Genomic DNA, 14,817 nt, shown 5'->3' on the forward strand with positions numbered 1-14,817 from the left:
GCTGTCCGACAGGATCCTACTGCCAAGACATAGCAAGACGAGGAATGACCGCCTTATCCCTGTCCGAGCACCTTACCCGAATGGGGGTAAAACGGTCATTTACCACCTTGCTGTGTCTTAGCAGCAGAGTCTTGCCGGGCAGCTTGGCAGTAGAGGATCTGAATCCATTCATACCTATCTCATACTTCCAATTTTTATTTGAAATAAGCAGGGAAATTGATCAAACAGCAAATGGCTCCATGTGACACCCTTACAATGCATCCCAAGAATTGAGCCAATGTCCTCTTTTGAGCTATAACTTCATGACCAGAGTAGTTTATAAAGCTTTACGGGGATTGTGGGGTGACAAATGACCAATACAGCTCAGATAGAATACCACGCGTAATGTCCGCTTTATCCCTGCTATGGGCAGCGTTCCATAGAAGATCACGGGTCCTACCTTTAAATCTCATTAATTACTTTCCAAGCTAAGCCAGGCTCCGTAGGATGATGGGCACCATTCAAAAATGGGGTTCTTGCAGTCAGCGGATTCTTCGTCGATGCGATCTTCTATTTAACTTTCCAAACGGAAGTCATAAGATCTAATTCATCGGATACAGTGACACACCAAATAATGGACCTTCATCCGCTTAATCATTGCCATTGGCCTTTTAGAACTTGAGTGAGTACTTGGAAACCCAAAGGCTTGAATTCCTTCAAAGCCCTGGAAAGCAAAAGACGGTGTTCCCCGCTCCATCCACGGGGGTGTAGGTAATCACGGTTGAAACTAACTGATTGATCGGCTTAAAGCAATAATCATAGGCGCAATTAAGGGTGTCATTTTGGTCCGGCCAACCCCAAACCCACCCCAGCCGCCTTTGAGCCTAAATGGGCTTGGGCTGAGCTTTCCTGGCCGTAGGGTGGGCTAGGCCGGGCTTGGGCTTAACTCTTGGCTCAGCCCGACCCTACTTTATGAATAAATTACGTATATATACACCACTCATTCGACTCAGCGCTCACATTCTTTGTTTTTTATCACCGATATACACCACTCAACATTCATATTCTTTGATGTGTAGTGTCAGCCAAGGTCAATTAGGACCAGCTCGGCCTTGAAATGGCAAAAATTAGGGGTTGATATGGTTAATCAAGGCCAACCCCGACCAGTCCAGCCCAATCAAGGCCAGGCTGAGCACAACAAAGCTGGCGTTGGGCTGAGATATATCAGCCTGACCTTTGGTTGGGCTAAGTCTGAGTTAATTAGAGAACTTAGGGCTGAACTGGGATTTTAAAATATCCAGCCCATTGACACCCCTAGGTGCAACATCTTTGGAATCCTCTTACTATACCATATAAACACATGGAAGTGCCACCCGTTGTTCCGGTACACCCTATGCTCTTCATCTATCGACGGGTCAGGTATATATCTAATCGAAAAGGGCCTTGGTTCTCTTCTTTATTCTTTTCTTCCAATTATAATTTGCAAGTGGGGAAAAGGAGCCTGTCTAGGAGCATGACCCCTACGCCTGTGCCCTAACCAATGGGTGAGCGCACACGAGCATCTACCAAGGGGAAGTTATTTTGCGTGCCTCTATGTCTAGTTGCAAGGGCCACGCTCCTCCACAAAAACACTCACCCTTTGCAAGTAATGTCTTATGTTGAGTACCAAAAGATGTTGGTAGCTAGGGAAATTATTCTTGATCATCTACAATGAGCACTAGTTACCGCGGGAGGGTTTTTCTGGTTGGCATTAGTATTTTTTTTTTAAGAAAATCATTTTATTGCAGCTTATTTGGTTATGGTCATGTAAGGAATATACAACAGTCACAACTATGGAAATTATACCAGGGTTGCAAGGAGCGCATGCACAAGGAATAGATGCAGGTAGATGTATGGACTGATTCACATGATATAGTCCACTGACTAACAATGACGCAAAGGTGTTAGTAGAGGATGGCCTTTGGAAAACTATATTTTGTTTTCAGAAGTTTCTGTTTTAGTGAGAATTTTTAACTATTTAAATATTGTAAGTCTATAACTGAAGTATCTGTTGTATATAAAATACTTATCTTTGAAAATAAATAAGGGGGAAGTTTTCATTCAAGGCCGTGTAAGCATGTACCGTCATGTCCCCCTCTTACAAAGAGTTGGAAAAGTCATAAACCCCCACCCATTAATTAATGCCTTGAAACTCCCACTCTCTCACATACACGGGTCACACAGCCGTGTATGAAAACTTTCCCCAATAAATAAAAAAGAAAGTTCCATTGCAATAGTTAATTGACTAGACATACTCTAACCATTTGATATGAAGTCTGTCATTTCATTACTCTAACTTTTTACATACCATAAAAATATGAAATGAAGCTTATACCACATACTCTTAATACACAATAGAATTCATGGGCCAATTAAGAAGTAGATATTGATAATTGCTAATATGACATTCAACAAGATATAAGATCACAAGACTAGCCAGATATGAATATAGTATGTACCCAACACGTCACGTAGAATTTCAAGCATTGAGAAACTCACAAAAAGATAGGAGTGTTTAAAATGATTGTTTACAATAATGATTGGACTCTGTAAGCCTTATAAATCTATGATACGTACAAGGTGTTGTGTCAAGAAATCGTCAGTGGGTCCTTCGGATGCCGCAACTTACAAAAGGATCTTAGTGACAAGGGAGAATCGATGTGGTTCCGGCCTAAAACTCTCCGATGTCTAAGTTAGATCTCTGTGAGCAACAGATGAATAGTTAGAATTCAAGATGGGTTAATGGGGTAGAGTACCTCAGAATTTATAGTGAAGTATGGCAGTGTGGAGAGTCCCAGTTGGTAACAAGTAGTCCTCATAGTAGATAGGTGTTCCTTGTTAGTAGAATTTATCACTTAGTCGGTTGCTCCCTCATGGGAGGTAGAGTCCCAGTAGGGAAGATGTTCTCGATAGATAGACATGTTTGCGCCCTTGTATGTTGGATAAGATCCTTGGTGCATGAGTCCATTTGAGATTGTACCTCTTGTAGATGGTACCCAGTATGGTGAGGATGGGGGCTCCTTTGGTACTGCTTGGTTCTGCTCCATCTTTCCTTTCCTCCGGGCGGTCTCTCTCCCTATCCCGATCTGTTCTTCTTTCTTCGCGCCACGGCTCTTCTCTTTCACGGTCATAGCCTCTGCCTCCTTGGCTTGAACGGTCCTCTTGTCCTCCCTTCACATACTTGTTCAAGCTCCCCGCCTTCACAAGTTGCTCTATCTCCTTTTTCAGTTGGATACAATATTCTGTGTCATGTCCAATATCCTTGTGGAAGAGACAGTACTTGTTGGGGTTGCGTTTCTCAGATCCCGCTAGCATGGGCCTTGGCCAATGGAGTAGGTCACGATCTTGAATCTGCATAATGATCTGGGACCTGGTGGTATTCAGGGGTGTGAATTCGGGGCTGCTTGCTCGGTCATTCCTCTCTGGGCAATGGTCCTTGCTTTCTGACTGGCGGTCGCCTTTCTCCTGTCGGCGCTCGGTCCTCGATCTTTTGCTTTCTTTATGATCATCTGGCACCGATCTCTTGTTGTCTTGAGGCTTGGCCTCGATCACTTTGTTTCTAGCCTGTAGTACCTCGGCCATATTGGCAAAGTTGTTACACCGCTTCAGAAGTTCCTTCATTGTCTTGGTCTCATGTCGTGCTAGGTCCTTGATCAAGTCTAGGTCCCTGATGCCCCCAGCCAAGGCTACGTGCTGGGTTTGGTCGTCTAGCTCTCGGACCTCCAGGGACTCCATTGTGAACCTAGTGATGCATTCCCTAAGGGACTCCCCAGGGTTCTATACCACATTCAGTAAATTGACCGTGGCCTTCTTTTGCTTGACGCTGCTCTGGAAGCAGGTGAAAAATTGCTCGCAGAGTTTTGCAAACGAATTTACAGATCTAGGTCAGAGCCTTGAAAACCATGAAGTGGTTGCACCCTTGAAGGATGCAGGGAATGCTCGGCAGGAGACCACGTCTGATCCCCCGTATAGGCTCATCATCCAATTGAAGTAGTTGATATGATCATTAGGATCCGTGGTACCACTGTAGAGTTCGAAGGTGGGCAGCCTGAACTGGGAGGGGAGTGATGCTGCCATGATCTCTACCGAGAATGGGTGTTGGCCTGGTACTGAGTGTGTTTCACCCTTTGTCTGCTTCTTCAGCCCTTCCAATTTCTCTCCAATTCTTGAAGTCTTTTATCTAGCTCCTCCTCACGTGACTGTCCGTCACGCTTGGTCTAGCTCCTCCTCACGTTACTATCCGTCACGTCTGGTTGCACGTTCACTGCGAACCCGCTCTCGACCCCTCCTTGATGTTCCCTCCCGCCGTGAGTTTTAATGTGATGGAGAGTGGTCACGACGTGATGAGTCTTGACGCAAATGTGAGGGACTTTCTTCATGATAGGTCTAACTTCGCCTTGGTGTGCAACTTCCTCCTAGTCACCCTTAGAATACTGACCTTCTGATCGAACCATCCAGACTATAAACCACCAACCTGTGTGTCAGTGACACCCCACGTTCCGATCGGATTGGCAGATCTGTCGTTGTCCTGGGTCGACACGAAGGATCTCCTTGCTGGTGAGTTGGACTTGCGCAGCTCACGAGTCTCTTCGATCATTCAACTCTAGGGGGTGACCTCTTAGGGTTTGGCTCTTGTCGAGGGATGGGCTCTGTCCTTGGTGGTGGCAATGTTCTACGGCTGTGGAACGTCACCCACTGCCTCAAATAGTCTCAAAAGAGTCTTTGGTCTTGGAGGATCTATCGTTGTAAGTCATTGATCTGACCTACAGTTGCTGGCGCGTTAGGGTCAGGTACTGCCTCCACGGCTACTTCGTTATTGAGGTCAACTACATTGACATGCTCGTTCTCTAGGTTCTCCCTCTCCTGGGATTCATGATCATTGGCTCTCCGACGAGAGCTCTCCGGTGGAGGTGACCCATTCCTCTCCCTCGTAGTGTTGGTGGAGGGAGCGGCCTTCTTACCCCGTGGTGCCATTGAATGCTTGGAGGGAGCTAGTAGGTACATTGGCTAGCATCGTTCCCACAGGTGGTGCCAATCTGTTGCATCAAGAAATCACTGGTGGGTCCTTCGGGTGCCGTAACCTGCAAAAGGACCTTGGTAACAAGGGAGAACCGATATGATTCTGGCCTAGGACTCTCCGATGCCTAAGTTAGATCTCTCTGAGCAACAGATGAATAGTTAGAATTCAATATGGGTTAATGGGGTAGAGTACCCCAGAATTTATAGTGAAGTATGGTGGTGCGGAGAGTCCCAGTTGGTAACGAGTAGTCCTCATAGTAGATAGGTGTTCCTCGTTAGTAGGATTTATCACTTAGTCGGTTGCTCCCTCATGGGAGGTAAAGTCCTAGTAGGGAAGATGCTCTCGGTAGATAGACATGCTTGCGCCATTGTATGTTGGATAAGATCCTTGGTGCATGAGTCCACTTGATATTGTACCTCTTGTAGATGGTACCCGCCAAGTGGTGAGGTGAAGTATATCTCGACGATGATGCCCGTGGCTTGCGTGTAGTACTTAATCTTGAACCTTGAGTGACCTTGTTGGTTCTTTTTTTTCTGGGCCAACAAGTGAGTCTTAAAGTGGCCGGGCTTGGGTGGTCTTCCCTCTTATGCTGGGACACATGGCGGCTCACGATTGGCTTGCATGATTTTGGGTTTATCACAAGGTAAGAAGATGAGATAAAATAGGGAAAAGGAAATAAAGAAGAAATCAAGAAGGAGATAAATTAGGGGAAGTTGGCTTTACTAATGAAGCCATGACATCTTGATATAATTTCGAGGTTGTCAATCCTCTTCTCCAGATAAGTTGAAGAGAGATAACTTAGGATTTTCATTGCTTACCAAGTCATTCTAGATTATCCCTATTTAATAGGTTTACAATTAGTTACGGTAACTTCCTATAACTCCTACAACTTAACAACTCTCCATCATAAATAACTACTAAACAACTACACACGTTATCACAACACCCATACCCTACTACTCTCATAACCCATTTACAAATAACAACTCCTAAACATTTACAATTACATGTCTTACTTTCATAGAACTCCACGTATGCACATATCCCCCTTAAAATTCGTCCTTGTCCTTACAGACAAACAAAAACGTGAATGTAAGGAGTGGCAAGTGCAAGCATAAAGACTATCATGAAGAAAAACCTCATTCTTCCAGTGATTGTAAATAAGTGAAGTCTATGTCAACAAAGGAACTCCTTAGATAAAACCCGTATGAGCGAGAGGACTCTTCCGTCACTATCTCTACGCCTGGCTCTGACACTACGATGCATGCACAAAAGAGGGAGGAGAGAAAATAGGGAAAAAGATACATAAGGGTGGAGATAGAAAAGATAGGAGAGAAAATTGGGGTTTTGGCTTTACTGATGAAACCTTGCATCTTGGCTTGGGTGAGGAAGCCTTACCTCATCTCTTTTAGAGATAATTTAGGAGTTTTAAAAGTCTAATTCTCTTCTTCATAATGCAATAAATATAGCGTACAATATGAACTACATAACCACCCACTTAAACATGTCCTACAATATCTCTACTTCCACTAATTTCTCCGACTCCATTACTACTAACTCTTTTCCCATAAAACTACCCACAACGGATTACATAATGTGTACAACTTCTTAATCTACCTATAGCAATCCATTCAACTACTACATACATATGCGAACCCATGCGTGCAAATTCATGCCACTAAACTTAGAATCAAGGATTAGAGAGGATGGACAACAACAAGAAGAGACCCAACAACATGAAGAGCAAGGTCCAATCCAAAATCCCAGACAACAAAGGATGATCATCCTCAGTAAAAGGGCATGGAGAGAGTACGTCAACATCAGCTGAGAATCCAGAAACTTAGCTACATCAACACCATCAAAGTGAAAGCGAAAGCAAAAACACAGAAATCTGAGAATCAAGAATGATAGCAAAGCAAGACTAAAAGCACCCCAGCTGAGAATCAAAAACCTCATCAGCAATAGAGAAAGAATGAAGACAAAAACCAAGAACCTCAGCAACAACGACAAAGTGAAACTCGGTGACTATGGAGGCTATTAGCCCATTACCAAAAAAAAAAAAAAAATGACAATGGAGGATCTATTGTGGAGCCTTTGGCTATGGATGTGTATTCCCTTCGGGATCGACTCCCGTGTGTGATCCTATAGAACACACTTCCTATGCAAGCATTATTTTAGCATTGGTTTCAATGAACACAAGGATCCTCTTTTAAGTTTTAACAATATTTGGTTTGAAATCCCAACTATAAGTGTGATTCATTGGTTCTTTAAGCCTTTTTGGCTTGATATTCCAACTATATGTGTGCTATGTATGTACGGATTTTAGCTTCGCAGTAGAGCTGTATTAAACACGTATTAACACATGTATCATATTATTGTCATACGCATTCGATCTATAGCTCTGGATTTTTAAAAATTACTATTATCGTCTGGTTTGTTTAATACTTGTATGTATCCTACATGTGTTTTGTCGTATCTGATCGAACTTAGTATGACACGAATAGTTGAAAAATACAAGGATGCATACATGTACTTGAAATTTTATTTTATTTTTTTTTTGAAATGTGACACATGACTGATCCATTAATTTTTTATTTTTATTTCAACGTTAATTAGCCAAAACCAACCATCTTCTACCCATTCTTGGAGCACTATCTCTGTGAAGGTTTGGAAGAGTATCTGGGCAGTATCTACTATCCCCAAGATTCAGTGTTTTATACGGTATCGTATATGACAGTCTAGCCTAATTCCGATCCATGGATCCAGGAGTGTTGTTATACTCCAGTCATGAGTTCTGCATGCTTTAAATAAAATTAAGTTCGTGTGATGGAGGTGTTACAAATCCAACTCCACTCCAACGAGCCCAGTGCCCAGGAAGTACCCAGTGAGTATCCAATGATTAGGCTGGTTGGATACATGCCGGGATGCCAGAGGCACACAACTCGGAGCGTATCCAACAAGCCCAGTCGTTGGATGCCCACTGGAGAGAGCCCAATGCTGCAGAGGAACCCAATCCAAGGGGTTAGTGCACCTTCTTTCGACCAAAAGAAAAGCATCAGATAAACGAGCCAAGAAGAGTATCAAATCATTGGAATGGTCACTAATCTGCAATCTTTTTAGATTCTTGGGTTTTTCTAAACCTTGGCCTTTACTTATTCACCATCTCGTATCTTCCACTTCTTTTTCTGTTAAAATTGATGGTAGTCCTCTTGGTCATTTTAAACCATCTGGAGGCATTAGACAAGGGTGTCCTCTAAGTTCTTATCTTTTTATCCTTGCTATGGAGGCGTTATCTTGCCTTCTAGCGGCTTACAGGGACTTGGGGATGTTCAAGGGTATTAAAATTTCCCGATATGCCCCAGAGATAACTCATCTCCTTTTTGTAGATGACACCTTCATTTTTTTGCAGGGCCTCTGAGGAGGATACCTTACTATCAAATCCATCCTTGAATTTATCCTCCAAAAAAAAAATAAAAAAAATCCATCCTTGATTATTTTTCAACTTATCTGGTCAATAAATTAATTTTTTCAAGAGTGAAATGTTTTTCAATAAAAATGTCGATGCTTCCCAAAGGAGGAGATTATGTTCCCTTCTTAGAATCTCGAAAATGTCATGGGACTCGGTTTATTTAGGTACCAAACTCTGTCATTCCCACTCTAAGGTTAAGGATCTTGACTATTGTGAAAAGAGTAAGTACCAATCGATCTACTTGGAAGTCTAACTTTCTCTCATATGCAGGCAAAAGTGTTTTAACTCAATTAGTTTTGGCTTCTATTCCTTCATATTTAATATCTTGTTTTCTATTTCCAGTAAAGATATGTAGAGCTCTTGATTCAATTTTTCTTCGTTTTTGGAATGGGGATTTTGACCATAACAAAAGCTTCAATTACTAGGATGGGATAGAATTTATTGCCCTACCCAGACTGGAGGGTTAGGACTTCAAAAGGCTATGTCACACAATAAAGCACTCATCTTAAAGCTTGGATGGTGTCTCCTAACTGAGGAATCATCCCTATGGGCACAATCTATTAAAGCCAAATATCACCCCAATACATCAATCTTGGATCCTAAGGTCCTATACAAAAGAGGGTCATGGTCTTAGAATAACATCGTCTCAACCATTCCAGTGGAGAAGCAGATGGTTTGTAATGAAATAGGTAAGGGGGATAAAGCCAAATTTTGGCTTGACCCTTGGATTCCCTTGATCCCTGGATTTTTTTTTAATCTCAGCTAAGATTCCTCATTCTCAATCTACTTATCTTGTTAGGGATACCATTTCTCAGTCTATTTGGAATGTTAATATCCTTATTAATTTATTGCCAACTGCTTTTGTTGAAGAAATTTTAAAGATTCCTGTTTCGGGAAATGAGGATCAGTGGAAATGCTCACTGTCTACGAATGGCCTGTTTTCTACTGAGCTGGCTGAAAACAATTCGTTTAGGTTGGACTATTTGCATTTTGATAGATAAACAGTTCATTTTAACAACTACAGGATTTCTAACATCAAGGGATAAGATAGAGGCAAAACTCTTTAGTATTTTGCAGGGGTTGAAATATGTTGAAAGACTGAAGATTAAGCTTAAAGAATTATGATGCAGTAGTGTATAGAGAGATATGCGGTTTTTTGCATCCAACATATCTCCTCTTAGGTTCCCTGTCCGGTCAGGTGCGCAGGTTCCTCTCATAGGAGGGATGAAAATGACGACCTCACCCCCTGCCCAAACACACTGCTCGGGTGAGGTGAGGTCGTCATTTACGCCCTCCTATGATAGGAACCTGCGCACCTGACCGGGCAGGGAACCTGAGAGGAGAAAAATTCCATTTGTTGGCCTTGGAATTTAGTTACTTTAATCCTTCAACTTTCTTAACTAAACACCAACTTTACAAGTGTTAAGTTTCTTTGGAATCATGTCTCTAACATAAACAATGCGATTAGGAATTGGGCTTTCAAGGCCATTTTGGATATCTGTAACACAAGATGTAGCTATAAACTTTTCTTAGTAATATACTTTATTTTGTTTTTTCTCTTAGTAAAAAAGAGGAGTATCAACCAAAGTTCACCAAAAAAAAAAAAAAAAATCTATCTTTTTTATTTTTTTGTGGTTTTCCTTGGGGAGCAATTGCCTTTCCAAGTGTGGGTGAAAGAGAAAAACCCTTGAAACTTAGAAGAGGAATTGAACCGAGATATATGTATTGGGACCAACACACACTGCATAAATTCGAGCTTTTCGTGGACGACACGATCCGAGTCTCTCTTTCTCTCTCTCTCTCTCTCTCTCTCTCTCTCGGATAATGGAGATGGAGGAGGAGCAGTACGGATGGCCGGATCTACGACAGTTGATGGGTGGAAGAACCCATTTTCCGGCCGTGCCCCAAGGAACAGTGCAATTCTCCAGTCATATGGATCTGACAAGAGAACAGCATTACGAGATGATAATGGGAGATCGCCAGGTAGCAGGTGAGATGTTTCCTCGTACAGTGCTGGATTTTCGTCCAGACTCAACATCCACTTCTGCCGCTCCTCGATGTAGGCTAGACATGGAAGCTTGCATTGTAGGTGACGTTGGGAATGGGAGATGGCCCAGACAAGAGACTCTTACCCTTCTAGAGATCAGATCTCGTCTTGATCCCAAGTTTAAAGAGGCTAATCAGAAAGGACCCTTATGGGATGAAATCTCCAGGTATTTTTATAATATTACAACTTCCCCACTCCAAATTAAACTTAATTACTCCCCATCTCCTCTTTCTCAATTCTAAGAAACTACATGACTTCTTCTGGATTCTAAGCAACTGATACGACTTCTCTTTACCTTTTCCGTTGGCTGTCTTTTGCTTTGCACTGTTGAGACCCCTAAACCCTTTTAAGCTCTTTGTTCTTCAAAACTAGAGGGTGAAGAGAGTGTCTCTCAGTGTTTATGTGGGAAGAACATGGCTGATTTCTTTGAAGCTTGAGAACCCATTTATGAAGTCTTTCCTCTTTGTTTACTTTGTTTCTATCGAGCTGTGTTGGAGTCTGGTTAGTCCAAAGAGCTATGTTGGAGTCTTGGAAGGGTGGCGTGTACTTCTTAATTTCCTTATTTTTAATTTTTTTTGTTAATTTAAATGAAAGAATCTGATTTCAAATAGGGAAAGAAGAGTCCACACGTCTGGCTCAAATGAAAGAATTTCTTGTTCTTTCCCATCTTCTCCGAATGTTGTGATCGCCTTGTGGTGGAATCTGATCGAGGATATTATCCATATTTCTTCTTATTTTTGAAATATAATTTCCAGTTTATTCTTAGGGAGTGCAACTCAGTCGTAGGCTCTTTAGCTAGGAAAACCCCGCCTGTTATAAGCAAGATTATTTGGCTTATCTCCACTCCATGGTTAACGGAACTCTGTAATTTGGCAAATACGTCTCTGCCCTTAATTTGTACACATTGCCTGTCGGTTTGTTTACTCGGCTTTTCCTAAGTTAACTTTCACATTCAGTTCTCTAATACCTAACTCAATTTGCCTTCTTTGGTCTACTCGCATTCATGAATAGATTTCTTTTTACTAAAAAACCAAAAAAAGAAAAGAAATGTTTAAGTTGTTTTTACTTGTAGTTTTGGTTTTGTTGTGTTGTTGCAGAATTATGGCAGAAGAACACGGGTACCAAAGGAGTGGGAAGAAATGTAGAGAGAAATTTGAGAACTTGTACAAGTACTACAAGAAGACCAAAGAAGGCAAAGCTGGGAGGCAAGATGGTAAGAATTACAGGTTCTTTCGTCAACTTGAAGCTCTCTATGGAGAAACAACCACCACTACTACTCCAGTACCCGAAACCCAAACCCACCTTGCACCACATAGCCTTGGGTTTCAACCCACAAGCCAAAGCAGCCCTAAGGGAAAGCAATGCGAGAGCCTGATCAGCCTTTCTAATTCTTCGGATTTAGACTCTTCCTCCTCTGAAGAGGAGAAGTTGGAAGAAAGCCATAGTCATCGTAAGAGGAAGAGTTGGAAGGCTAAGATAAGAGACTTCATGGACTCACAAATGAGGAGATTAGTGGAGACACAAGAGGCATGGTTGGAGAAGACGTTGAAGACCCTTGAACGCAAAGAACAAGAGAGGCTGTTTAGAGAGGAAGCTTGGCAGAAAGAAGAATCCACACGTTTGGCTCGTGAATTCAAATTCTGGGCTCATGAGAGAGCTTGGGTTGAAGCTCGAGATGCTTCTCTAATGGAGGCTTTGGAGAAATTCACTGGGAGAGAATTAAAGGCTTCGACCCCGGAGGAACTGGTAGGTACACATGAGAATAGTGAAAACCAGAATGAAAATGGAAGTGATACGGTGGATGATAGCGCAAAGAGTTGTAAAGAGAATTCAAGAAACAAGGCTTCCAATATTGGTAGTGAGGAACAAAGAGGTAATGCAGTGCAGGATAGTTGCTTTCGATATCTGATGACTGCTCCTGAGGAAGAGCCCTTGTGGGAGAATTATGATGATGCCATCAAGCTCAACAAAGGAGAGAAGTGAGAACCCGTAAGTAGTCTTGAAGAATCAGGAGAGAGAGAGAGAGAGAGCTTAATAAAATGTGGGTCTTATTAGACTCTTAATTAATTAGGAATTGGGAGACAGGGACTCCTATGAGAGATCCAAGCCAAACTGATTGGCTGAGTAATGAGGCTTTATTTTTTTAATAAAAATCTAAAGTCAGTTTGTCTTAAAGGGGGATCCTCGAGTCATGGAAGATTCAAGTAAACAGAGACTCTAGTAGAGATTTTCTTCCCTTGAAAGCGGAGAATGGGTTGCACAACTATCCATAAAGTTGGTTATCAAAAAAAACTATCCATAAAGTTCAATTTTTTTTTTCATTTAGCTTCGAAAGTCCAAACATGAATCTGAGATTTCACACTAGCAGCTTCTCACTTCATCTGTTTGTGATGTGTCGTCGATTATGTCAGATAAGAACCTCCGATCTCTTCTTTCGAAGGAAGGTTTCAGGGTGGAAGCCAGCCATCTAGGTCGAAGTCGTAATCACAGAAAAGCACTGGCCTCTTTTTCTCTCTCTCTCTCTCTCTCACTTTCTCTCTGATGATCTGTAAATCAAATGTTGTAATTGGTTCTAACAAGAAATATCTGAGAATTGCATACTTGGATTTGATTTGACCACTCAGTTCGTACTGTCAGGAAATGGTTTACAATCTTCTATATCGTCGCCTGCTCAGGTTTCTTCTTGAATCAAAAGCTTTTGGCCTTTTTCGTTGTTGTGTCACGTTTCCTTTTCTATCTAAGACTTTCATTAAAGATCGTCAAACTTACTCCGTTCAGCAGATTTATTAATGGCAGGCATTAAGGATAAGATATTGTATTTAAATTCAAATCAAATTCAAATTTGAATATAGGCATCGATATTAGAGTAGATTGCACAATCTATTCCATGCAAACTCATGTACGTACGGTTCGATCTAATCGTCTCATCTATTATTTCTCTTGTAGATGTTGTATTGAGTAATTTAGATACATTCAATCTCTCTCTTCTTTTTGAATTCATATCGACCTTCATTCTTTGTAGTTTTCTGTATGAGAGTGTGGTCTACGCCAGCACTCCCATGTGTCTATCTCTCTCCTCCTTAAAACAAGGAGACAGAGGTGTCTTTTCACATGGAGAGGAGAGAGATAGACTCATGGGAGTGCTGGCGTAGGCCACACTCTCATACATAAAACTTTTTCCCTTCTTCATAATAGGAAAACTTATTCTTTCGAGGGAGAGGATTTGCTACATTGACGGTGTGCAATTTCATGCCTTGGAAGAGGGGCATTACAGAAAAACAATAAAAATAGGGGAGCATATGAGACATTTTATAGAGGTGTGTGCTACATTAATTTGAGTCTTATAAGGGGTGCCTACATGCAATTTTGAAATTAAGCCGGGGTTGTGCAAATCTTTAACATATTCTTGCTTTCTAGTTAAACCTTGGTATTTTTTGTCAACAGGGAAGAAATAAAAACTAGAGAATTGGAATTTGGATGGTTTTAACATCCTATCTAGTTTTTAAAGTTCGGTCAACCGCATGAAATGGAGAGAGAAATAATGCAATTTTTAATTTGAGTCTCCCTTCACAAATCGTGAATGAGAAATCCCTTCACTATGATTATTGTACCGTCAGTTTGGCATAAAGAGATACAATTTTGACCTAATATATATTAGAAAGGTTGAGAGAATGATGACACAAAAGTCCAATCACATGATCACATCAGCAAGAAGAAATTCTTTCTGCATAGCCGAAGGAAAACTTATTCTCTTAGATCTCGTTTGTTTAGAAGGGGCTAGGGGTGGGATCGATAACCTGAGATATGGCTCCCACAATGTAGTGGAGTAGATGACAGGAATAGGAAAATGCAGTACAAACACTATGGCATCCCACCTCACCGTCGTTTGGTTGAGTGGAATGGAAAGCTTTGAAAATTGAGACTGAATTGAGAAGGAAAGAGTGATATCGAGAAGTTAGAGGAAGAGGGGTTGGAGTAGAGGACCTTTTAATACCTCTTGACAGAAGAACATGTTCCAAGAGCTCTCTCTCTCTCTCTCTCTCTCTCTCTGGTTCAAGGATCAAAAATTTGAAATCGAAATGTTATGGTTGGCAAGTGATACACACGAAAACCGTGCACCAATGGGTGAGCGACACGTGGTCGCGTGGATCAAGCCTAACCTCGGATTATGATAGAAGCTACTGTGATTCATTGAGATCATAATTTACCATAATAGGAACATTCTGTTTGGGATCAGACACCCCTTACGGAAAGGAAACCACC

General features: G+C 41.7%; 1 protein-coding gene across 1 annotated transcript; it reads left to right on the forward strand.

Annotated features, from left to right (window-relative positions):
• Positions 1 to 10,295: 10,295 nt before the first annotated feature.
• LOC122650549 (trihelix transcription factor PTL-like) lies at positions 10,296 to 12,537 on the forward strand. Its single transcript, XM_043843952.1, has 2 exons — positions 10,296 to 10,720; positions 11,652 to 12,537. Exons 1-2 carry the CDS (start codon positions 10,332 to 10,334, stop codon positions 12,535 to 12,537), a joined length of 1,275 nt encoding a protein of 424 aa, XP_043699887.1. The 5' UTR covers positions 10,296 to 10,331.
• Positions 12,538 to 14,817: the final 2,280 nt, after the last annotated feature.

Source organism: Telopea speciosissima, chromosome 2 (genome assembly GCF_018873765.1).
Source record: "Telopea speciosissima isolate NSW1024214 ecotype Mountain lineage chromosome 2, Tspe_v1, whole genome shotgun sequence".
In the NCBI taxonomy this organism is placed as follows: domain Eukaryota; kingdom Viridiplantae; phylum Streptophyta; class Magnoliopsida; order Proteales; family Proteaceae; genus Telopea; species Telopea speciosissima.